The sequence below is a fragment of the Setaria italica genome, chromosome VI, assembly GCF_000263155.2.
Source record: "Setaria italica strain Yugu1 chromosome VI, Setaria_italica_v2.0, whole genome shotgun sequence".
Lineage (NCBI taxonomy): Eukaryota > Viridiplantae > Streptophyta > Magnoliopsida > Poales > Poaceae > Setaria > Setaria italica.
Genome location: NC_028455.1, coordinates 24,812,402 through 24,835,637, shown reverse-complemented (window position 1 = coordinate 24,835,637; position 23,236 = coordinate 24,812,402). Strand labels below are relative to the sequence as shown.

Genomic DNA, 23,236 nt, shown 5'->3' with positions numbered 1-23,236 from the left:
TATGCTTATACTTGAAAACAGTTTCAATTGTTCAACAAATTTAGATTATGTGTTTATAATTCATTTGCCAATGACACAGATGATGAACAGGAAGGAAAAACTCCTCGACACCGAAGTTTTCAGGGCAATACAAGATCAACTATGTGGATTTCATCTGGATGAGGTCACAAATCCTAGGGGGAGTTTCATAATTCAGGATCTAATCTAGTGCACAAAGCGGACTCGGGTTCAGATTAGTAATTAAATACGATATGTGTATGCACAATATGTCTATATATAAATATTTATAATATTATTCATATATGTGCGTGCACAATATGTATATATATAATATTATCTCAAATGTTATATTAACGATAAATAGAATTTTCCATAAATTAGCGTATTAGAACCAGTATACGTAAAGGAAACAAATATGAATATAGACTAAAGGAACAGAAATAAGAAAAGATAAGAAAAAAACTTAGTACCGATACCAACCGGTACTAATGAGGGCACCTCCTCGCGTGGCGTGGGAAGCCCTTTAATACCGGTTGGTATCCCTAACGGTACTAAAGTACGGTTATTTGAACCGGAACTAAAGGGTCCTCCTCTAGTACCGATTACCTAGTATCGGTTGCACAATCGGTACTAGAGGGGGGTTATGAACCGGTACTAGACATCATTTTTGCAGTAGTGTATCTAAGAGCATCTTCAATAGCCAATAGCTTACGTAAATCGAATTGTTATACAAAAGCTCCGAGAGATGGCTTATATGAATTGGTATTTCAGGTCCTTGATCTAAATATACCAATTCAAAAGTGGATTGCTATAGTTTCTTCTCTACGTACCAGGATGTTTCTGCACTCATCCCACTGTCGTGCTCTACCCAACCACACCACCTCCGCCGCTAAACCTCGCCACTAAGGTTTGGCAAGTCGGAGTAGGCGAGTCTGCATACAGGGAGACTGAGGGAGCGCGAGAGGAGAAGCCTAGAGGGCAAGCCCATCAAGCGATGATTTTTGTCGGGGGTTTCGTTCCAGACGAACAGACGAGGTCGTGGGGTGCTGGTCTGAGCAAGCATCGAAAATGGAGGATGATTTTAACGGTTCGATCCTGAAAAAAAAAACAGAGCGGTCGGTGTATCCACCGAACCTCACTAATTCTGTATATGTCAAACTCTCAGCACGTTTTAATTTAGTCATATCGTCCTCAAAGGATCGCAACTGAGGTAGGATCGTCCTTCACCGGTTTGATTGAAATCGGGGAGAGGGTATACTAGTAGAAAGTTAAAAGCTTTTGTTCGGTAGAGAAATGCTAGGCCTAAAATAAAATTTCTTACCAAGGCGTACGTGTTGGTCAGGCTACATACGTAGATGAGCAAACCGCCCCCAGACCCGTCTCTTTGGGACCTTGTATGCGCTCACGGTCACGGCATCGAGTGACGACGCTGACAGCGAGCGCGCCCGACGGCCCCAGTGCTGGCTGCTGATGCAACACTACCGATCTCTTCCTTTTCTTTCTCAGTGGGGGCGGGCCGGCAACCTGCAAATGTTTCTGCCTTACCGCGCACATCCGCGGTTTTCCAAAAAGCTCGTGTCGCCGATCCCAAACCGTGGGCGTTTTCCAATGACCGCAGAAACTGCTAGCACTTGGCGAGTCACACTTGAGCCCTTGACACGCTCCGGGCACTTGGCGCTCCGAGGATCGGGAGCCGGCCGGTCTCCTTCCATCCAGCGGCCAGCGCCCACCGGCCGGCCACCACCCACCCAACCGCCGGGTCAGCCGCTGGTCGCCAACTCGGCATGGTCTTCGACTTCGAGTACGTACGAGGACTAGAGAGTTGTGGGGCACGGCGCCCAATTTAGATTGGGCCTGTTTCTGTCAGTGGAGCCCCATGGGGTAGGTTGGTAGAGCGCAGCCCGATTAGTAATGATGAGCCAGAAATTGAGCTTGGGCTAGTAGAGTAGATATGAATGGGTCACGAACAGAGGAAGAGTAGTAAGTTGTCATGTTTCTTAACTGAATATCTTTCCACCTTTCTTTGTACTCTCTGCTTTTTCCCTTAATTCTAACAGTGCAATTTTTTTTTTATAATGGATAGAATATCCGGCTTCATCCCCTCGTAGAAGGGAATCAGTCCACAGTAGGGGCGGATTTAAAGCTAACCTTGAGTACGGGCACACCTTAACAGCAACCAAATTTTGAAAGCTTAAACATGGTGAGAATGTGATCATCACCTTAGCTTCAAAAATTTGAGGAAGGGTCTGTGCCTCGCTCGGGTGCATGTAGGTCCGCCCCTATCCACCTATCCACACGTACTATGCAGATACTACACACTCAAAGAACCGAAATATTAGAGTACCAACACAATTATTAAAACTCAATTGGTAAACTAAAAGACCATCTATAGGAGACGACGAAGAAGTGTCCGGCACGTTTGGATCATCATCTCCATTGTTTCGAAAGTATTGTTTCCCATAAATCTCTGTTGTTTGAGACGTGCATGCAGCGCGCTGGTTGAGCTGCCCGATGTGGCTACTCTTCTGCTGTATAGCATTGAGCATTTGTACAACTGTTTCATAGCATGTCATTTGGAGCTCTCTGAATCTCACGCTTCGTTAGAGGGAGGAGCGCAAGCCGGCCGTGCGTGCACGCCGCATATGAATGAGCGGCGGCAAATTCGGCCTGTTAACCGAAACGCGAGCACGGCCCAAACCAAAACAACAGCACTACCATCCCAGGCCCAGGTCCGCACGGCAGACGACCTCCCACAGCACCCTCGCCCCCACACCGGCGCCGCGCAATCACCTCCCCACCTCGCCGCGGCCGCCGCCCGCCCGCTCCAACCCCTCCTCCTCCCCCTGAACCGAGCCGGCACGGGTCGACGCCAATGGTGCTCCCCGCTGCCGCTGGAGCCGTGCAGGTCGAGGCCGTCGGATGCGTGGCGACGGTGGGCGGGAGCCTCCTGATCGACGCCTCCGCCGGCCAAATCCGAGGCGCCCCAGTCGCTGCCACTGCCTGCAGCGGCGGCTACCCCTGCGCCGCCGCCGCACCCCGGACGCCTCCACCGGCCGTCGAGGAGGTGGCTGTTCTTCATGGCCAGGAGAAGCGTCGGGCGGCGGGCGCCTCCTCGTCTTCTTCAAGCGAACCACCCCTCAGCCCCGCGCTCCAGCTGGCGATTGCCAACGAGCTGATTACCCGCTTCGCAATGGCGCAAGAAAACAGGTCGCTTTCGGACGCCGAGCTCTCTCTCGTTAAGTTCCTGTTGGGTAGGATCCCCGTCTTGGAGGCTGAGGCTGCCGCGGAGGCGTGCGGTGGAGACCCCTCGCCGAGGTGGGGGTTCATGGTCGCACCTCCAGTGCGGTTGGCCTGCCTACAAAGGAGAATCGATGGGCGGCGGGCACCTCCTCCAACCGAAGAAGAACCCGTCACGCCCGCGCCACACCTGGAAATTGCTAAGGAGGTGATCAGTCGCTTGACCTCTCTCGTTGCTTTCCTGGAGGATAGGGTCCCCGGTCTGAAGGCTGCCTCCGGGGTGTGCCGTGGTGGAGCAGCTCCGGCCCAATCCAAGGTGGCTCCCTCTGGTCGTGCTCGTGCACCGGCTAAGGTGAGTCGTGCTGCTGCCGTGGCTAAGGGGAGCCGTGCTGTTGCCATTAGCTCATTACCGGTGGCTACCCTGGGTCGCCCAGAGCAGGTCGCTACGCTGGCTGCTGCACATGTCACCGTTGGTCGGCAGGTCGTTACCAGGCACTCAGGTGAGGAAGATGCCCATGCTACCTCTGGTGTACACAACATGTCAGGGGCCAATGTCAGCCATGAGCATCATAGAGGACAAGAATTGTCAAGTGAACATGAATCCTTGTCCTTGTCTTCTTCAACCGAAGAACCCCCAACGCCTGAGCTTCAGCTGGAAATTGCCAAGGAGGTGACTAGTCGCTTGACCATGCCACAACAAAAGAGGATGCTTTCAGCCGACGAGCACTCTCTCATTAAGTCCCTGGAGGATAGGATCCCTAGTTTGGAGGCGGAGGTTGCCTCAGGGGTGGGTGACGGTGGAGCAACTCCGTCCCCGCCCAAGGTGGCTCCCTCTGGTCATGCTCATGCGCCGGCTAAGGCGAGTTGTGCTGTTGCCGCGAGTCTGTCCCCTGTGCACACCCTGCAGCGCCCAGGGCCGTGTGCTCCGCTGGTTCACCCACTGTTTCACCAGGTTGCTACGCCGGCTGCTCCTGTCACTATTGGCCGGCAGGTCGTTACCAAGGACTCGGGTGAGGAAGATGCTCAAGCTACCTCTGGTGTACAAATCAAGATGTCAGATGCCAATGCCAGTCACGAGCATCATAGAGGACAAGAATTGTCAAGTGAACATGAATCCTTGTTCTCGTCCTTGTCTTCTTCAAGTAAAGAACCCCTCACGCCTATGCTTCAGCTGGAAATTGCCAAGGAGCTGATTCGTCGCTTCACCATGACACAAGAAAAGAGGATGCTTTCAGCCGGCGAGCTCTCTCTCATTAAGTTCCTGGAGGATAGGATCCCTGGATTGGAGGCTACGGCTGCCTTGGGGGCATGCAGTGGACAGCACCCCCTGAGAAGGGGGTTTATGGTCGCAACTCCGGTGCGCTGGGCCTGGCTACACAGGGAAAGCATTAGGTGGCGGGCACCTCCTTGTCACCATCCTTCAAGAGAAGAACCCCTAACGCCTGAGATTCAGCTGGAAATTGCTTCTGAGGTGATTAATCGCCTGGCTGTAGCACAAGAAAGGAGGATGCTTTCAGCCAGCGAGCTCTCTCTCCTTAAGTTCCTGGGGGACAGGATCCCCGATTTGGAGGCTGCAGCCTCAGGGATGCATGGTGGTGCAACTCCGTCCCCGTCCAAGGTGGTTTCCTCTCGTAGTCGAGCGCGGGCTAAGACCTGTTGTCACGCTGCTGTTCTGAGTTCATTGCTGGTGGACACCCTGCTGGAGCAGGTTTCTACGCCGGCTGCAAATGTCACCGCTGGCCGGCAGGTCGCTACCAGGCACTTGGGTGAGGAAGATGCTCATGCTAACTCTATTGTGGTTGATGGCAGCTCCTCATTGCCATCTTCTTCAATCGAAGAACCCCTCACGCCGGAGATTCAGCTGGAAATTGCAAAGGAGGTGATTAATCAATTGGTCATGGCACAAGAAAAGAGGATGCTTTCAGCCGATGAGCACGCCCTTATCAAATTCCTTGAGGATAGGATCCCCGGGTTGGAGGCTGCCACAGGGGTGCGCAGTGGAGAAACTCAGTCCTTGTCCAAGGTGGCTTCCTCTTGTCTTGCACGGGCTAAGGCGCGTCGTGTTATTACCACAATTTTGTCGTCAACGGCAGACAACCTGCATTGCCCAGGGCTGTGCACGCCGATGGTGCACCCACTGTCTCACCAGGATGCTATGCCAGCTGCACATGTCACCGTAGGCCAGGAGGTCGTTATCAGGCACTTAGGTGAGGAAGATGCCCATGCTACCTCTGCTGTCCACAAGATGTCAGATGCCAATTTCAGTCATGAGCACCATAGAGGAGGACAAGAATTGTCATGTGAACATGAATCGTTCTTGGAGAAGCGCAATAGTTGGTGTGATCTAGGAGTTGTCACTGAAAAGAGCAGTACTACTATTGCCCCAGAAATGGCTCCACCACCTTCAGATGGTGACAATACAGCAGAATCATCAGATGTTTCAAGTCGTTGGGGCACGGCACCAGATGCTGAAGGTTTTAATGACTTCGGGCTTCCAGATGACCTTGGACTTTACTGAGACTCTGAGAGGTAACGTCGTACCACTAGCAAAGTGACCAGCAGATTGTACATTGCCATAGGATCGCAACTTTGCAAGTGCTAAGCACTCTGATCAGTGACTTAGATTAGTCGTTAGGATGCTGTTTTGGTTGTGTAATATCGTTGTTTTGGTTGTGACGCAGAGGAACTGTACTGTGGTGGTTGCTAGGTTGTTGTTCATGTAAGGTCGTTGCTGTGGTCGTGTTAGATCGTGCAAGGTCGATGTTGTGGTAGTGTTGTACTTGGCTATTTTAGCCTTTCCTATCTCTTAATGCAAAAAGAAAAAGTATCACTGAAACAAGTCAGCAACAAACTCTCAACTGAAACAACATGAATACAAACTTCTCACTGACACGGAAGACAACTCGGCAAGAAACCATGCCAACCCAGCACAACTTTCAAGTTCGTTCAAAGTTTATTTTCTCTTATTTACTATTCGATTTCATGGAATCATTGCTTTTGTAAGGCTATGGAACTGGTGATATCTGAATAGGATCAGTCAAAAGCTTTTATGTGTCTATTTGAACTCTTGGAATTTAGTGGAAAAGCACCATATGTTTACACAGTGCAAAGGTGCTGTGCTCTTGGCTTAGCCCAGGAAAGCTTGCCAAGTATACTCATCAATCTAATCTTTTTTTTTAGCAAGGGTCAGTTAAGATAACATGGATAGACTTCTTTATAACTGAGTACTACTATTTCATAGCTTGCGCAGGAACTCCTGAAAAATCAATTTTGTGTACCAACACATAGTTTGGACTTTGGAGAGTACATAGGAACTGATATGTATAACAAAAGTCACCTTCAATATGCTTATCTTATGGATCCTGCAGCAGAGATGTGCAAGTTAAAGGTTTTTCCCCCATAAAATGGTATACCACATTCTGCCTTGTTGAGACACCAAGTGTTTACATAGTTAAAGAAAAATATTTGCTCACAATGATGTACATGGGGCCTTTCTTCCCTCAGCAAAATGTTAAATTAGAAGGATTACTGGAAGTCCATTGCAGGAAAGATCTTCAGGTGGTTCCACTGTCAGTTCAGCAAGATCCTAAGTACAAAAGAGTACGGAAATATGATGAAAAGATATTGACTAAGCATTATCAATCATTTCAGAATTCAGATACAGAAGAAGTAAGACTATTAGTTAATGATGCCTATTTTGAGCGCATGTTAAATATATGCAATATTGACAATAATTAGGTTTTAAACATAAGCCCGTTACTTATGACTACTGAGAGAGAACTATCAGATAATGTTTGTTTTGCAACAACATAGATAGATATATCAGATTCTAAAATCTAAATAAGAGTGGAGTAGAATCAGATTGAGTAAATATTATAGGGGTTCATGAATGGTACGTGTTGGCAGTAAATACGAAAAGAGATAGTGCTATACATATGCAAAAAATTTACAAGAATAAATTGAGCACCTTGGTTCTACTGTGATTTACTGTACTTCATAAAGTTTTGTACTGTATTGGTAGCGACTTAAAGGAAAGTAGAATGTGTTTATCTGAAGTACCTGCTGACCATCCTTGAAGTGTTCTAAATATCTTTTTATTTGTTCTGCTTTTGCCATCCCACATTCTGAAAACAATTTGATTTATTAATTACTCCATTACATATGATACAGAAACTATTGCTGGATAAATGAAAAGATTAGAGTTTTGAACCCAGGCTGTTCAGTGTCAATGCACTGAATAAGTGAATATCTCGAAGTAAAATTTCAAGAACAGTAAAGTTGAAATAAAATATTTCTGTAAATCTCAAGAGGAATGCACATGCATGAATGGAGATGATATTTTTGTAACTCTGATAAATACCTGGGTACTGTGTTGTTTTCGAAGATATAGGCAGTTAGGCACCATAGGTGGAAGATCATCTTGTTCTCAACTGAACTGCTAGGGATAGCAATACTGCTATCATTTTTAAAGGTACAATTGATTGCTTTGGAAACCTGGAATCAAAAGAGTTGCTATCACAGGCTGTCAATTTAAATGTTAAATTTAGGGTAAATCCAATTTCTAGTAAAGTGATGATACACCCTCAAGTTTTGAAATTTCAATAGATGAAAGATTAAGTGCAATAGGATTGTTACCTTCTGATATGATGTACATGTAAAGGTACCATAGTAGTATCATTAGCCAATTACATGATTTTTAGGCTAAACTAATTTGGAAAAAAATCTTATACAATTAAAATGAAGAGTATGACAAGATACATGTATCAGTGTAACATATTCTAATTATTGTGTAAAAAAGCACAGTACATTGTATCTAGAAAAGTAACTAATAAATCACAAGTATTCAGGGATTGTGCCATAGTGACCAGACTGGGCTCTAGCAATCTGGCATGCAAGGATAGGTAAATGCCCAAAAGACGTATGAAACAAGAGGAGCTACTAGTTGAGCATCTCATGGCTCACTGAGAATTTTCAGGAGTGATGTTCGAGAAACTTAGAGCAATAACAAACTGCTTCAATTGCTGGTATTTATTTGTCATCTGCAGTGTATGATTCCAATTTTCTGCAGCCATGGTACAGTAGAGTCTGATCCAAGTCATCAAATTTATCAGGACGATGCTGATTAAAGTCAGCTTGTCAAACTCTGCAATCGCCATCACAATGATTTGTAAACATCTCTTCCTTTTCGAGTTCTCCAGAGTCAAGATCCTGTGCCTTGGTTCAGTCATTTGTAAAGAACTACTTGAGCTGGATCCAACTTGAACAACTTGGATTGCCTGCACGCATTGTTAGATTCTTATTAGGTGTTACCATATTTTGGATTCAAACCAACTGGGCCTAATTTTCTTCCAGAAGAAGCCTGTTTCGATGGGTGTCTCCTCTACGTACTCGTGTTCATACCTGGCGTTTGGTCTTGTTTGATGTGAATGTATTCTACACCTTGGAAGGTGTCTGTGTACTGCTCATATTAATAGTTTATATTATATTTCCTTTTTAAAAATGGAATATATTGTGATTTAGCTTCAGTCTTAGGCAAAGCTATATATTATGTACTCGTGGCATACAATGTAAGTAAATGAGTGAACTGTGATACAAATGTTTGTGGTTGTGGAAGGAAGAAAGAGCAAGAAAAGAAATCACAATCCAATGGTGGGTGACAGTTTACTGAAATTGTTGTTTTGTTTTGTTATTTTCCATTTTGGGTCGGCCTCAAACTGAGAATTTCCTTTCTAACTAATCTGAAAAAAAACAGAGCACCTTCTAGTTTGCCCTAAAAAATGTTTATTACAATCCACATGTTTCCTGAATTAAGCACGGCATATGCAAAAAGTATTTGGGCGGTGCACATTTTGCGGTATAAAACTGATCAACAGCTTTGCATGGAAAAGAGGATTGAGCAGATCACAAGCGAATATTTCGGCTTTTCCTTCAAATTTTCTTTCAGCTTTGCATAGAAAAGTACAGCTCTGAGAAGTTAAATATATTTTTTACGAGGGGAAACAGTGCCCGGAATGACTCTTTTTTTTTTTCCTTTTGTCCCAGAATGAGTGAGTAGTCTCTCTGTGCCCTCTCTGTGATGAGCAAATGGAATGTGCCGATGTCACAAATTCCAAATCCTTTTTTTTTTCATTTTTTGGTGTTGAGTCTAAAACTGCTGTTGTTGCAATGGTCAAGCACAAAATTAACACGCAGAAAGTCACTTGTCTCCAGAAAACAGATCCTAAGTCTCCAACACCATAGCAACCTTCAGTGAAACATGATCTCTTTCTGAGTAACGACTTGATCGATGAATCTGAGAACGCTTAAAACGAAAATAAGGTTCTGCACAGCACAAAGTCAAACAGAACTCAAAAGCTAACGAATTCGAAATCAGGTAATATAAGCTCGAACTGGCATAATTGAAACCAGAAGAACATGTTAGATGTTACCAAACACATCACTTATTTATGATTAAGCCATACTGCCATACTGCTGCTTCGCAACAACTGCTTCCGAATAAACACACTGGGTCACAACCAGTTCATGATACCAAACAGTTTCGACACAAACGACACAGATTCTTCAAAGACAACGCCCTTCATGGCAGCAACCAGACGACCCAGGTACAGCAGCAGCTTTGATGACCGATGGCTTACTGACCACTACAGAGACGGAGGCACCAGGTGGATTAGACTCCTCCCGGATGTTGTAATTGGCAAAGGTGCGGCCATCCTCCAGCTGCTTGCCTGCAAAGATCAGATGTTGCTAGTATGGGCCTCTGGGGGGATGCCCTCCTTGTCCTGGATCTTGGCATTCACGTTGTCAATGGTGTCGGAGCTCTCAAACTCCAAATTGATGGTCTTGCAGGTCAAGGTCTTCACGAAAATCTGCATGCCTCCCCTCAGGCGGAGTACCAGGTGGAGAGTGCTGTGCTTCTGAATGTTGTAATCAGCAAGGGTGCGGCCGTCCTCGAGCTGCTTGCCGGCAAAGATGAGCCTCTGCTGCTGGTCCGGTGGGATGCCCTCCTTGTCCTGGATCTTCGCCTTGATGCTGTCAAGGGTGTCGGAAGACTCCACCTCAAGGGTGATAGTCTTGCCAGTCAAGGTCTTCACGAAAATTTGCATGCCTCCCCTGAGATGGAGCACCAGGTGTAAGATGCTCTCTTTCTGGATGTTGTAGACTTGTAGTCAGGAAGCGTGTGCCCGTCCTTGAGCTGCTTGCCGGTGAAGATGAGCCGCTGCTGATCCGGGGGTGACGCCCTCCTTGTCCTGGATGTTGGCCTCGATAACCTTGTCCTGGATGTTGGCCTTGACGTTATCGATGGTTTCAGAACACTCCACCTTGAGGGAGATGGTCTTGCCAGTGAGGGTCTTAACGAAGATCTGCATCTGCAGAAGATAACCAAACAACAGGGGAAGTATCTGGCAGTAGACCAACGAAACAGCCTCATGCAAACAGCAACATCATGTCATGTGTGTTCTGTGTTCATCACCATCGAACCAAGTATATCAAAACAAGTAACAAGAGCATGCATGATCATCAGGTATAGAAACAGTGAACGACAGCAGCATGTCATCATCCAAGTATATCAAGCTAAGTAACAAGAGCATGCATGATCAGGTATACTAAAGAATCATTGAACAGTAGCAAGCATGCATATCTAGCTAATCAGCAGGAGGATGCATGTTGTGGTAAAGGCTACCACAAGAAGGTTTTATCCCTAAATCCAGGTTAATCCAAAAGAAGGTTTCCTTCAGGAACATAGTTACATTAGCCTGATAAGGAATAAGCAACGAGCGGACTTTCAACAAGGTTCCTCATACAAAGAAAGATGGAAGCAGATCCGACCTAGAGTCACTTAGAGCTTCTTAACAAATCAGAAAATGCACACATCCCGCCAAGTCGGAGCAAAAAGGTGAACTGTTTTTACCTTTTATAGTCTCAGCATTGAATGCACAGGCCACTTTGTTTCCCTCTGGAAAATGTGCTTTGTTTCTACCATCCTATCTCAGTTCTGGAACTCGTCTACTCCAGGCTCTAGTTGATGGTCCTTTTTGACAAGCAAATTCTAGCATATATGGTTATAATGATCCAGCAACGTGATAACCAAAGCATATATATCGAAATTCAGGAGTAAAGGTCAAGACTCAAGAGGGTCCAAATAATCAGAAGCATACACTCCACATAAACAACCAATATTGGGAGAAATACAGATTAGTAATGAAGCAGGCTCGGGACCAATATAATCCATATCAGAAAACCAGTCAGGAAATCAACTCCGACAATTGTGTCATGATCGTCATTACCAGACTGGTACATTCTTCCTCAGAATATCAAGGGTTCCCCTCCGTCCAGGATGAGGATAACACAACACTGCATCCAGCCTAGAGGTTAACTAAGCACAGTAGCTCCCTTTTCCCCCATGTTACCCTGAGCACTTGTAGACTTAACACTGATAGGCATTACTTGAAGAAGCTACATCACACTTAATGTCAACGAAGTAATTTCACTTAGGTTCACATAGGAGCTATTGACATTATTTGACTTAGGTTCTGATCTTTAAAATTGGCGCAGTGACTGACAGTTTTGCATTGTTTTGATCTTTAAAATGGAATAAGTGTCCTTGTCAAAATTATTGTTTGTAAAAGGGGTAAGGTACATCTTCCTATTGGTGCATGTAAAAGAATCCTGTAGCATCGAACAAACAAGTTAAAAAGTTATGCAAAATAAAAAAAGGTGTCAAAAGGATTAATGGTGACTTACCTGATACTAACAGTAACTCGTCAAGACTCGGTGTGCTTGTCAAGAAACTCTAGTACCATGCCAGCCTATCTTTCCAGCAAATTATAAAATGCATGCACCAGGCAAAATTTTCAGTCAACATACAAATGAGTAGAATGCATAAAGTTTGATTATCATAGACATGCAAAAGGACAACCTTTTGGACTGGAGACTTAGCTTGTAATGTTAAGCATGTCTGTGATTAACTTTATAAAAATGGAAGACCAATTTGACCATCTCAACTCAAAGGTTATGTTGATTAACTAGGAAACATTCAGATCAATCTATTTAGTAATAATTATAAACCAAACATTCTGTAGCTTAACTAGGAAATGCTCATAGCAGAGATAGGTATTTGAGGTCACTCTATCAGGAGAGAAATGCTAATTCAACAATTATTTAACTCAGCAGAAGTGCCTGACATGACAGAAGCTGTTGCAGACTTGCTAGATTATTTGAAGAGTTTCAAGGAACTACCTCCCAGTTTATATTGTGCAGAATCTTAACCCGTATGATTATAATTCTGAATCATTGTTAGCATAAACAAGACAAATGACTGCTAATGACAAAAACAAAGTTTGATCCTGTCAGGCAGATGGCCCTCCTTGTGGACTGCAGTGCTCCAAAGTTAAATGGGATATTCACAGAACACGACAATTTCATTAACTCTATGCACATTCCACCATAGAAAAAATGGTCCAAGGGGCAGGATTTTTATACGACAGAGCACGGCATTTAATATCATCCAATAGTGCCTAAATAAATCAAGATGAAAATGCAAGACAATAGGTTGAGCATACTATTGATTTTCTTTACCCGCAGTAGCATCTCATGTTATCTACATGTCATCAACTAAGACAAACTTTTCTTTACTAGCAGTAACATCTCAGACTATCTAGATACGATCAACTGAAATGCAAGTAAACGACAGTCCTTAGGATATTGTTTTACAGAAAACTACAATGCAACTTGCAGTTGACCATGCCTTAGTAGAGCCTCCCAGAGCATTGTGGAGAACCACATTGACAAACTTTGAACTTTATCCTTCCATTCGCATCTTGGATCTGATCTATTTCATAGTTATAGTCATAAGTGAGCTCCTGTAGTGGTGGAATCGTCTCCGCAGCAAAGAACATAATATGAGTCATCCTTTTGTCATCATGGTCCCAAAGAACATTTTGTGTGTAAAGATTAGGTGAGCAGCTATGGTTGATGAATCTTCCGATATTTCCATACTCAGCTGCATCTATTGTGAAGCCCACATCTTCCATGGTCTGAGAGCAAGAGCTAGAAGAGTTCAGACCTGAAACAGTTGATATCAACCCATTGCAAAGATTCTCATCACCACATTTAAGGCCTATATCAAATAAGTAATCACTGTTCCTTCTCTCATCAGCTTCCTTGCCATACAGCAGCTCACCAACATACTCACATATGAAGCTGCCAGAAGAAATGGAGCTCAAGGATCTTACGCCCCAACCGGTCTTGGTTGTCCTGAATACTTCCAGTGGTATTTTCGTACCATGCTGACTGACCCTGTTCTGGCATGAACGAGGGCACTTACAAGATGGACCACACTCAAATATCAGGGGCTTTTCATTGACAATTGCACCGTTTAAGTTAAATGGGATTTCCCCTCCATTCTTCACAGCACATGCACAGCTCACGGAGTCTGAGCATCCATTGGTGCAGTCACAACCCTGATGGCATAATTTTGTAAGCCCGAATGGATATTTAATTCTAGTGATGTATCGGAATGGTGTAGGTCGCACATCATCAACTGTATTAATGACACAGATGGGAGTTCCCTCCTTCCCTTGAGATATATCAACCACATACAGGCCTGGACGCGTTTTGGACTTCCTCATCCCTTTAGCTATGTGCATAGGAAGTTCTGCTTGCCCAGGAATCTTTTGCAACTTGTACTTAAACACCCTTGAACCTGGTCGACCATGCATCCAGAAATCCACCACCTGATACAATCCGTCATAAGTGAATGTTGAGATTTGTTTGGCCCTTGAATGACTACCTCCCTCGGTATTGTGCCCCTTAAAGCCATGAATCACCCTGACTGGTGTTTTTGTTTTGATGCAGTTTTTCAATGCAAGATTCCCACGCTCAAGCTTCTGATCCTCATCATCCTTCTTGCCAGCAGGCTTCCCACCAGAACCAGTATATATCAATTCACCTGAGCAAGGCAACTCATCTGGATAACCTCCAGAGGCAATAATGCTTATTGCAATGCGCTCACCATTTCTGTATGTGGTAAAGTCAATGCCTCCCTGGTATACACGATGTAGACCAACAATGGCAAGCTGAACTCTATATAGAAACTCGTCACCAACTAAAACTCCTGGAACTTGTCCCACAATAGGACCATGTTTGGTAAAACCCGGCAATTTTCTTATCACTTTATCAGCTTCAAGGTCAATTCTCCTAATCTTCAGTGAATGCTGCTCCACAGCTTGCACCAGGGCTCGGCATACAAACTCAAACCTCCTGGACAGCATTTTGAATTTGCTCCTAGCATCTGCATTCTTGGATCCATATTGCCTTGGACACGTCACAGAAGGAAGACCTGAGGAATTGTTGAGGTATAATTCAAGCTTTCCTCCATGAACAACTAGTGCCTTCAATATGTCATCATCATCCAAGTTGGAAGCCACCTCATCATTCAGTTTCCCCTTGCTACCCAATGCACCTGTAGAGGCAATCTTCATCTGAATATGGGCTGAAGCTTTTACCTTCACCTTCTTCCTGGGACCAAAGAAGCCCTTAGTTGTGGCAGCCTCTTTATCCTGTGTCATGTGGAACTTATCTGAAGCAACTGGAACTTGCATAACTTGATCTGCAGTAAGCTCACCAGTATCCTTAATCCTATTTATGATCACACCCCTTCCATGTTCAATCTCCTCCTCCTTGTGCAGATTTTTGGTAGGTCTGACTACTTTCCTAGGTGTAAACGTAGCCTTACGTCTGATCTTAGTACCATCGCCAGACTCTCCTGCTGCTGCAAAATCAGAAGATGCTCTGTTCATCCTAGCACTTTCAGACACTCTCTTGCCCATCATGTCTTGTTTGGAAGAATCTTCAGCCAAAGATTCAGCAACAATGTTGTTCGAACTCCCAATAGATTGGTTCATCAGCTTTACATCATTTGCAAATAACCGTGATGGTCTGTTCTCCTCACACTGCAATGTGTTCCCACCTGTCTTCTCATTAAAAGACTGCATTACAGAAGTCTCCACAGCACTGAATTGGGGAGCAGAAGCACCATATCTATAAGCTGTAGAACCATGCACAGTAACATTTCTTATCGTAGTGCCATCGCCAGCTGCAACATCAGAAGATGCTCTGTTCATCCTCGCACTTTCAGACATTCTATTACACATCAGATTTTGTTTGGAAGAATCTTCAGCCAAAGTTTCAGGAACACCGTTGCATGAGCTCCCAATGTTCATCACCTCGACCTTCTTTGCAACTAAGCATGATGACCTCTTCTCACACTGCAACATGTTCCCACCTGTCTCCTCATTAGAAGATTGAATTGCAGAAGTTTCAGCAGCACTAATTTCTGCAGAAGCCCAATGTCTAGAAGCTGAAAAATTTTGCAGAGTATCACTGGTAGAAACTTGAGACTCTTGAACCACAACCTCGGGAGGAATCTCACCCTCCTCCAATCCATCATCCTGTACTGTTCCCTCAATAGTAACATTGCATTGTGGAGGCAAAATCTCCATGTCATGTCCATGCACAGCAGAAACATAGCCATCGGCAGGCACTACCACGTCCTCTGCCACACCCAAATCACCATCAGCAAGATCAGATTCCAACGGCAATCGCATTTCGCCGACGCCTCCACCAACAAGAACAGATAACACTGCATCCTTGCCGCAACCAGGGGGAAAGCTGCTTTTGGTGAAAGATATCATCGGCTCTGCTTGCAATGACACGGCCAGCACAACCTCCTTCCTCCCCAATTCACCACTCCTTGCTCCGCTTCCCCTGCCCTCCACTAACACAGCAGGAACGCCTTGCAAACCAGTACCCAACGAACCATCTGGGGCAGCCACATCACTCCGGCGCAAAGCCTCTGATGAAGATTTCACCACACCTGCTTCTGGACCATGATGGCCGCAGTACGCCATCGGAGCATCAGCACCCGCTGCAGAAACTTTCTGCAGTACACTCGTACAAGCAGCACCGCGAGTCACCGTTCCAAACAGGGCACCGTCCTTGCCGCCCGCAAGAGGAGCAGTAGCGGCCGCCGCCTTCTCCAACACAGCAGAACAGCCGCGGGCACCAGCATCTCCGGACCGAGGGCGGCCGAGCGGAACAGCCGCTTGCCGCCCGCAACCGGGCGGGAACTGCCGCCTCGCGGACGTGGTGACCGCCCTACGCTTGGGCGGCGGCGGCGCGGACGCCAGCGGCAAGCGCCTCTTGCTCCCCACCCCGCCGCCGGCTCCGCCTCCCCTCTCCTTCTCGTCCCGCGCCACCACAGAAGCCGCGAACCCAGCCGGAGCGCCGCCGACCGACTCGCCCGCGACGACCGCCGCATTCGCTCCGGAAGCCGCCGCGCCCAGCCCCGCCACCTCGCGCTCCGCCAGGCCACCACCGCGCCGCGTGCCCTCGCCGCCGCTGCCGCCGCCGCGCGGACGAGGACTAGGAGGCCCGCGCGGAGGAGGCGGCGGGTGCCGGCGAGGAAGAGGAGGGAGGCCGCGGCGGTCGTCGGCGCGCGGGGGCGGCCACGCGCAGCCGGCGTGCCCTGGCGGCCTCCGCTGCTGCGCAGCGTCGAGCCTCGCCGCGTGGAAATCCATGCTCCACCCCACCCCCGGTGATCGTCCTGCAACTCCCCCACCCGAGCACGCAACAAAACCACAAAAGCAAAATCAGCATCCACCAAAAAGCACCAGCGTCGCTGGAAAAAAAAAACCGAAGCGGGCGACGAGGCGTCGACCGGCGGAAGCACGCACTCACCGGCGGAGCGAGGCGACGTCGTGGAGGGGCAGGACGCCGACGAGGCGGAGGGAGCGGAGGGAGGCGGTTGGGGTTTTTGGGGGGACTAAAGTGCGTGACAAGAGAGTAAGGGAGGAGGAGCCGAGGAGGAGCGGGTGGACCCGGTGGTGGTGTTGGGCTGTTGGCTCGTGGCCTCGTGCTCCGAGGACTGGAAGGCAAGGCATCGCCGCCGCCTTCTGCTGGGGACTCGTAGGCACAGCAGCAGGCGTGATGGCTCGGCACGTGGCGCGCCAGTCTCCGCGCACGGTACGCCCGGGCCGGGTCGGACTGGCCCGGAGGACGGCGCGGCCTGCGTGTGCGACGGGGTCGGGTCAGAAGTGTTAATGGTGATCAGGATAATCCCCACACCAAGGATTATTAGGCACTGAACTGCCTATGTAGGGTAATTAACCTAAAGCTGGATGTGGGTGAGCCTAGTTGTGAGATACAACCACCAACATGTTTTTAACCACAGGGGTCATCAATATTTTGTAGTTGTAGTTATCTGCTCACTCGGTCGTTGAATGCATGAGATTCCGCTTCAATAATAAATACGGTGATCACGTATTGTTCGAGGTTATTAACTATTATAGCAGCACTTAAAATTGGTGGCAACAATGAGTTTTGCAATAGAAAATATGAAGGAGCAAAAAGTGATATCACAACAAGGTATTGTTCGAGGTTATTACCGATTATAGCAGCACTCAATATTAGTGGCAACAAGTTGTTTTGCAATAGAAAATATGTAGGGGCAAGAAGTGATATTGCAACAAGGTATTGTTCGAGGTTATTACCGATTATAGCAGCACTCAATATTGGTGGCAACAAGTTGTATCGATACTAGAGTTTTGTTGCAATAACTTTTAGCAACGAAATATAATTGTTGCATTTAGGTTATTGCAACAGGTAGATCCCTATCGCAATGCATATTGCATTTTATATATTTGGATAATAATTTCTTTTTAATAATAAATAATTAACAAAAATTCAAGAATCGAATCATCATGAAATTGAAACAAATCCATCATTAATTCTACCAATGAGTAGATAATAGTATGTAAAGTGCCCAATACATTTTCCGAATTGAGAATAGTTCATAGGTAGCTAGCTAGTGTTGGGTGAACAACACAACTACATCTATCTTATATAGGCTACAATAAATATTGTTTAACACTGTAGAATTTCTTTGTGTTGACCATGGAAGGCATCCGAGTTCGAGTGATCCATTCCGCAAGTTCAAGTATCCTGCTGAATAAAAAGAATTTGTATGCATCAGCAAAGGCTCAGTAGTTATTTTCATAATCAGTATTTAGTATAATAGGTATGTACAGGTCATCAAAGCAATGGTGCTAGGCTAATGTCATGCTCCATATAGAAATTGAAACATAATGGAACATGTTGCTAATTGTTTCAGCACTTAACTACAAGTCCTTCGTATTAGAGCATGTCGCTTGTTTTTTAAATTAGTGGCACATTCTCATATGTTTGATATTTTGTGGGTGTAACAAATTGAACCTATTATGAATTTATTTATGAATAAATTGTGCTCCTGTTGTAATTTTTTATACATAAATTATGTTCCTATTCAGTTACCATGGTTGGAAGAGCTTCTCCAAGGTTGAACATTCTTTTATCCAAAGCTGCACAAAAGAAGCCATCTCCAAAATCAAGAAAACATGAGGATCTCCAAAAGATATTAGTTGACTTGTTTACATGCTAAATTCTACAATTGACTGGTTCTCCAAAATATGATGTTTCATCCTTGTTTTATGTGGAGAAAGTAAGAGTTGTCTGGAATCCAGCACTAGAGAAGACTCTTGTTGACTTACTTCATGATCACAAGACCCCTGATCATAGGGGTCAAAATGGATGGCCATCAGAATCCTGGAACAAGATCGTAAACAAATTTCATGTGAGAGAAGACTATGTGTATTTCACCAAGGCCCAAATCCAAGAGAAGGAAAAGGAGCTGAAAAGAGAGTACAAGTTGCTGAAGGACGCAAAACAGCAAAGTGGAGCCCATTTTGATGCGAAGGCAGGGAGGATTAAGGCTGATCCAGCAGTATGGAAAAATATATTAGTTTCATATCCAAGGCTAAGAAGTTTCACAGCAAGGGTTTTCCACTCTATGGCTTTGGGGGAGCTTTATGATGGTTTCTCATCACAAAGTTCATGCTTTGCTATATGCTTTGCATGTCTTTTTTTAACAAAACTTCATTATGTAGGTCAAACAGCTAAAGGGACCTACAATTACACCTCCAATCAACTCACAGATCCTACACAAGTGGAGAATGGGGACAAGGTTGAGAACATGGAAGTTCTGAATTCAGATTTGCAAGAAACAATGGCAGGTCAAGAAGATGATGATGTGATGGTAGTAAAAGATGATCAGATGCCACAAAGAAGGATGCAACTGTGACAAGGAACACAGAAGATGATGAAAGGAAAAGTCATTCAAACTCTTCAAGGACCTTGAAAACAGGCAGAACTTCTTGAGTGCTTGTGACGACGACCCAGAAGTTGCATTGATCTAGCTGAGAAGCAAAATTTGTTAGGAGGTATGCTCTCTTCCTTCCCTTCTCCTCTCCTACCTGATTCTGACACCATGGCAAGAAATTATGTGCTTACTGTTTTATTATGGTGCCTCTATCACATAAGCAAGAGCCTGTAAATGGCCAACTGTGTTGTTTTAGATCAATGAGTAGCCTGGCTTACTGCATGCCTAGGAATTAAGACTATTTGGAATTTAGTAGTCAGCTGGAATTTTACAGGAACACATAAGGCCTTCATGTTTGTCATGAGTACAGTTACACTTGCAAGTTTGTGCATCATCTTATCTACCTGTGTACGGTCTTTACAATGTATGGTACAATTTATTTTTTTGAGTGCCAAACCAATATTTCCACTTTACATATTTAGCTGATTATGAATGCTCTATCAACATATATGAAACCTGTGCCTTATCTTAAGTGACTCTTGCTGAAAATAATCAGCAATAGTACCCTTATCCTTGTAGATCTGCAAACCATGATTTGTAATGCCTAAACTGAACTGAATGTGGATTGTATCTGTATATTTTGGATAAATACCTTTGTTATTATTTTGTTTCTCTATCATGATGAGATTCTATCTTTGGTTATCTATATTGATCATTTGGCTATACTTTCCCTGAACAATGTAGGACAAGGAGGTGGTATTGGTAGCCTGGTGCTAGTGAAGACTGAAGAGGAGGGAGCACAAACTTCCATTGTAGAAGCAGAAGCTACTTTTAAACAAGATATTTAAATTATATGTAAACTGAAATCAAGGTTACAACATTGATATGCTTATCCTTGAACTAGAGCTGTTGTACTATACGCTCATATGCTTGTCCTTCACTTTGTGTGTATGTTATGAGTACTAGGCTGCATTCTCTTTGCAAGTTGCATGTTTTATTTTGAACCAGAGATGATGAATCCATGATGCCCTACCATAAAACACTAGTCAGGTTGACAAACAGTAACACTTGGCAGGTTGTCAAGTTGTGAAACTTCAGTTGGATTTACTTTGCATCATAATTTCAATTATATCTCTTCTTGTCTTGACTTTGCTAGCTTTTCATCCCTGCATCAATCCCTGGGGCTAACCGAACAAGAAAAGGGTGGTAGGGATTAGTGCTAACAGGGAACTAAACTCCATAGGGATTGGGTGGCTGCACAGGGATCCACCCAATCCTGGTAGGGAATAAATCAGCCTGTGGAACCATTCCACTCCTACCAAACAAGGCCTTATACATCCCACACCCCACTAGGCCACTTGGACCATAAGGCTTGCACACCGAGCCACTCGTTGTGGGGCTGCACACACACGGGCCAGACCGGCAGGCCAAGCCAGGCCGAACCTAGCCAAACCAGGCCACCTTCAACATTTCAGCCTCAGCCGATTTGCCTACTCCTTTTATAATAAAGCCACCAGGATTCTAACTATTTACATGTTTAGAATATTCCCATTCTGCATATTCTTGTTTTAGTCCCTGGATTGTTCTATATTTATGGGTTGTCATGTACATTAGCTACATATACCATTAGGTATTAGCACCAATATAATAAGGATGCCAAACTTACCACAATAATTGAGCATCATCTACTTAGAATAATCATTACATGTGCAATTTATTTGCCTTTAACACTTCATTAATATTCCACATCATATAGAAAATAATGAAAAATTAAATTAAGGCATATCAATATGAATTTTTGGAACAACATAAGGTGATGCGACCTAGGCACTGGTTGCGGTAAGTTCTTTTCTACGTGCTTTTAGGTAGCAAATTACTTGCTCATCACTGAAAGGTCTACATCTAATGAGGAGATCACTCCTTCGGATACACACAACACAACTCCCATAGCTATGAAAGGACTAATCACTAGAGCCCGAACAAGACAATTGAATCAACATGTTCTCAATCTTAAGTACTTCTTTTAATGTTTTAGAGAATGGATTGCTACCTAATAATATTATTGGACTTAGGAACAATGGAGAAGACTAGGGAGTACTTGAGGACAAGCATGGAGGTTTGGAGAGGACCAGCAAGGGGCGTCCAAGACATGTGGAGGCCCAATGCACAATAACCTCGAGTCCATCTCGAAGTTTAGGAGCAGTCCACCTTAGAATCAATGCCCATGGCAACGGGGTAGTTGGCACAGTGTGGCGCACAGGGTCAGGCGTGGCTAGGTCATGCGCGTCCCGTCGCATACAGGCACGACCACGAGGGGAGTTCCCTCTCGACGCCTGGCGTCGGGCCATCCCTTCGCGGTGGGATCGTTCTTGTCCAAGGTTAGGGGACCCTGGCTCACTCCCTGCTAGGGTCGGGGATGTGTTCTGACTTGATAATTGATTGTTCGGTTTGATCCTAGTATTATCGGTTTAGCAATGCCAACCCGAGTTGATGCCAATACCCTGGTACTAGCATCTGTCACTCGACACCGCCTCCTCGTGATCGAAACCTAACAGGATCTCAAGCTCACCCACTCGGGGCCACCACGGAGGTCGATGTGGCGGTGGCGTGGGCGTCCCCATGGCCAACGAGCCTCTATGAGACGCTCGATCTATGGCCACACAACACCAGAACGCCCCTAAAATTGCGGTCCTCATTGCTGCTCCCTGCCGGAACGCCCCTCACCAGATTCACCGCTGTAACACCTGGTGTTTCGGTAATCAAAGATGACCAAGAAAGGTTAAAGATGCATTATGGAGAAAAAGAGAAGAAATTGACTAAAAGCCAAATTCAAGTCAAATTTGATCAAAATTTGAATTTTTGAATCCAAATTCGGAAAAATTTGGTGAAAATATGAAATGAAGGCTTGAGAGCAGTTAAAACTTCAGGGATTAAGATTGGAGACTAATCCTAGCTCTAAACCTCCCAAGAAATGCAATTGAAAAATCAAATCAAGGAAGTACTATTCACTGACCGAAAATAGAGTTTTAGAAAAACAGTGCAAGTACCCAACTTGGAAATTGATTTCCGCCAAATTTTCCAAGAAAGTGGACCAAAGCAACTACATAGCAATGAAATATGATCCTTGGACAAGATTAGTGAGGTGTTGTTGATTGGGAATAGTGAAGGGAGCAAATTTAAATTAGGGCTCAAAGTCAGCACTTTGACAATTTCGGCCTAACTGCTGAACTGAACCTTTTCTCTAAGTCTAAAATAGCAGCAAGTGCCTATGTTTGGAGTAAAATTCAGAGTAATGGAGTGCAATAGGTATAGGTGTTTATGACCAAAATGGGATCTCTAATAGTTGTAGAGCATGAATGGTTAGTAGTTGGACTAAGAAGAATGAGTTTGGACCACTGAAAATGAATCAAAAGAAGGGTAAATGACCATGCTCGAGTGACTGTCGAACTGAATCAGAAATTCAGAACTTTCCAGTTTGCTCGAGCTAGAAGCTCAAAAATGTCGGTGTTAGGATGATTATCTCGAGTATGAGCCAAAATATAAATTGAAGGGTTCAAGTTTATCTCCAAGTTTGCCTAAGGGACTTTGGGACCGTCGGATTCAAAATCGACCATGGTTAAGGTCTGAACTTTCAGGTGATAGAAAAGCAAAGGAGGGGGGCGACAGAAGCAGAGCAGGGACGTGTCACCGCCGGCGACTTCGCTCGTCCACCATCTCAACGCCTAAAGTCACCTCTTCACCACGCCAGCCTAGCACTAGGACACGGTGTCGCCCATGCGCGCGGTAAGATCTTCATATAACTACCAC

The 23,236-nt window shown here is 45.2% G+C and overlaps 1 protein-coding gene and 2 pseudogenes across 1 annotated transcript; 1 reads left to right on the top strand and 2 right to left on the bottom strand.

Moving 5' to 3' along the window:
* Positions 1 to 9,798: 9,798 nt before the first annotated feature.
* LOC101771403 lies at positions 9,799 to 10,604 on the bottom strand (annotated as a pseudogene).
* A 2,095-nt stretch (positions 10,605 to 12,699) lies between these two features.
* Positions 12,700 to 16,814, bottom strand: LOC101771013. Its single transcript, XM_004974614.2, has 2 exons — positions 16,655 to 16,814; positions 12,700 to 16,558 (listed from the first exon to the last, which is right to left on the bottom strand). Exons 1-2 carry the CDS (start codon positions 16,812 to 16,814, stop codon positions 12,984 to 12,986), a joined length of 3,735 nt encoding a protein of 1,244 aa, XP_004974671.1. The 3' UTR covers positions 12,700 to 12,983.
* Positions 16,815 to 18,586: 1,772 nt separating this feature from the next.
* On the top strand, positions 18,587 to 19,411 carry LOC101770609 (annotated as a pseudogene).
* Positions 19,412 to 23,236: the final 3,825 nt, after the last annotated feature.

Bases quoted from the DNA above. Each gene is read 5' to 3' on its own strand.
- LOC101771013 (XM_004974614.2), bottom strand. From the start codon at position 16,814: ATGGATTTCCACGCGGCGAGGCTCGACGCTGCGCAGCAGCGGAGGCCG. The intron at 16,559-16,654 runs GTCCGCGCGGCG...CGGCTTCCGGAG, and splicing joins GCGCGGGCCTCCTAGTCCTC to CGAATGCGGCGGTCGTCGCG.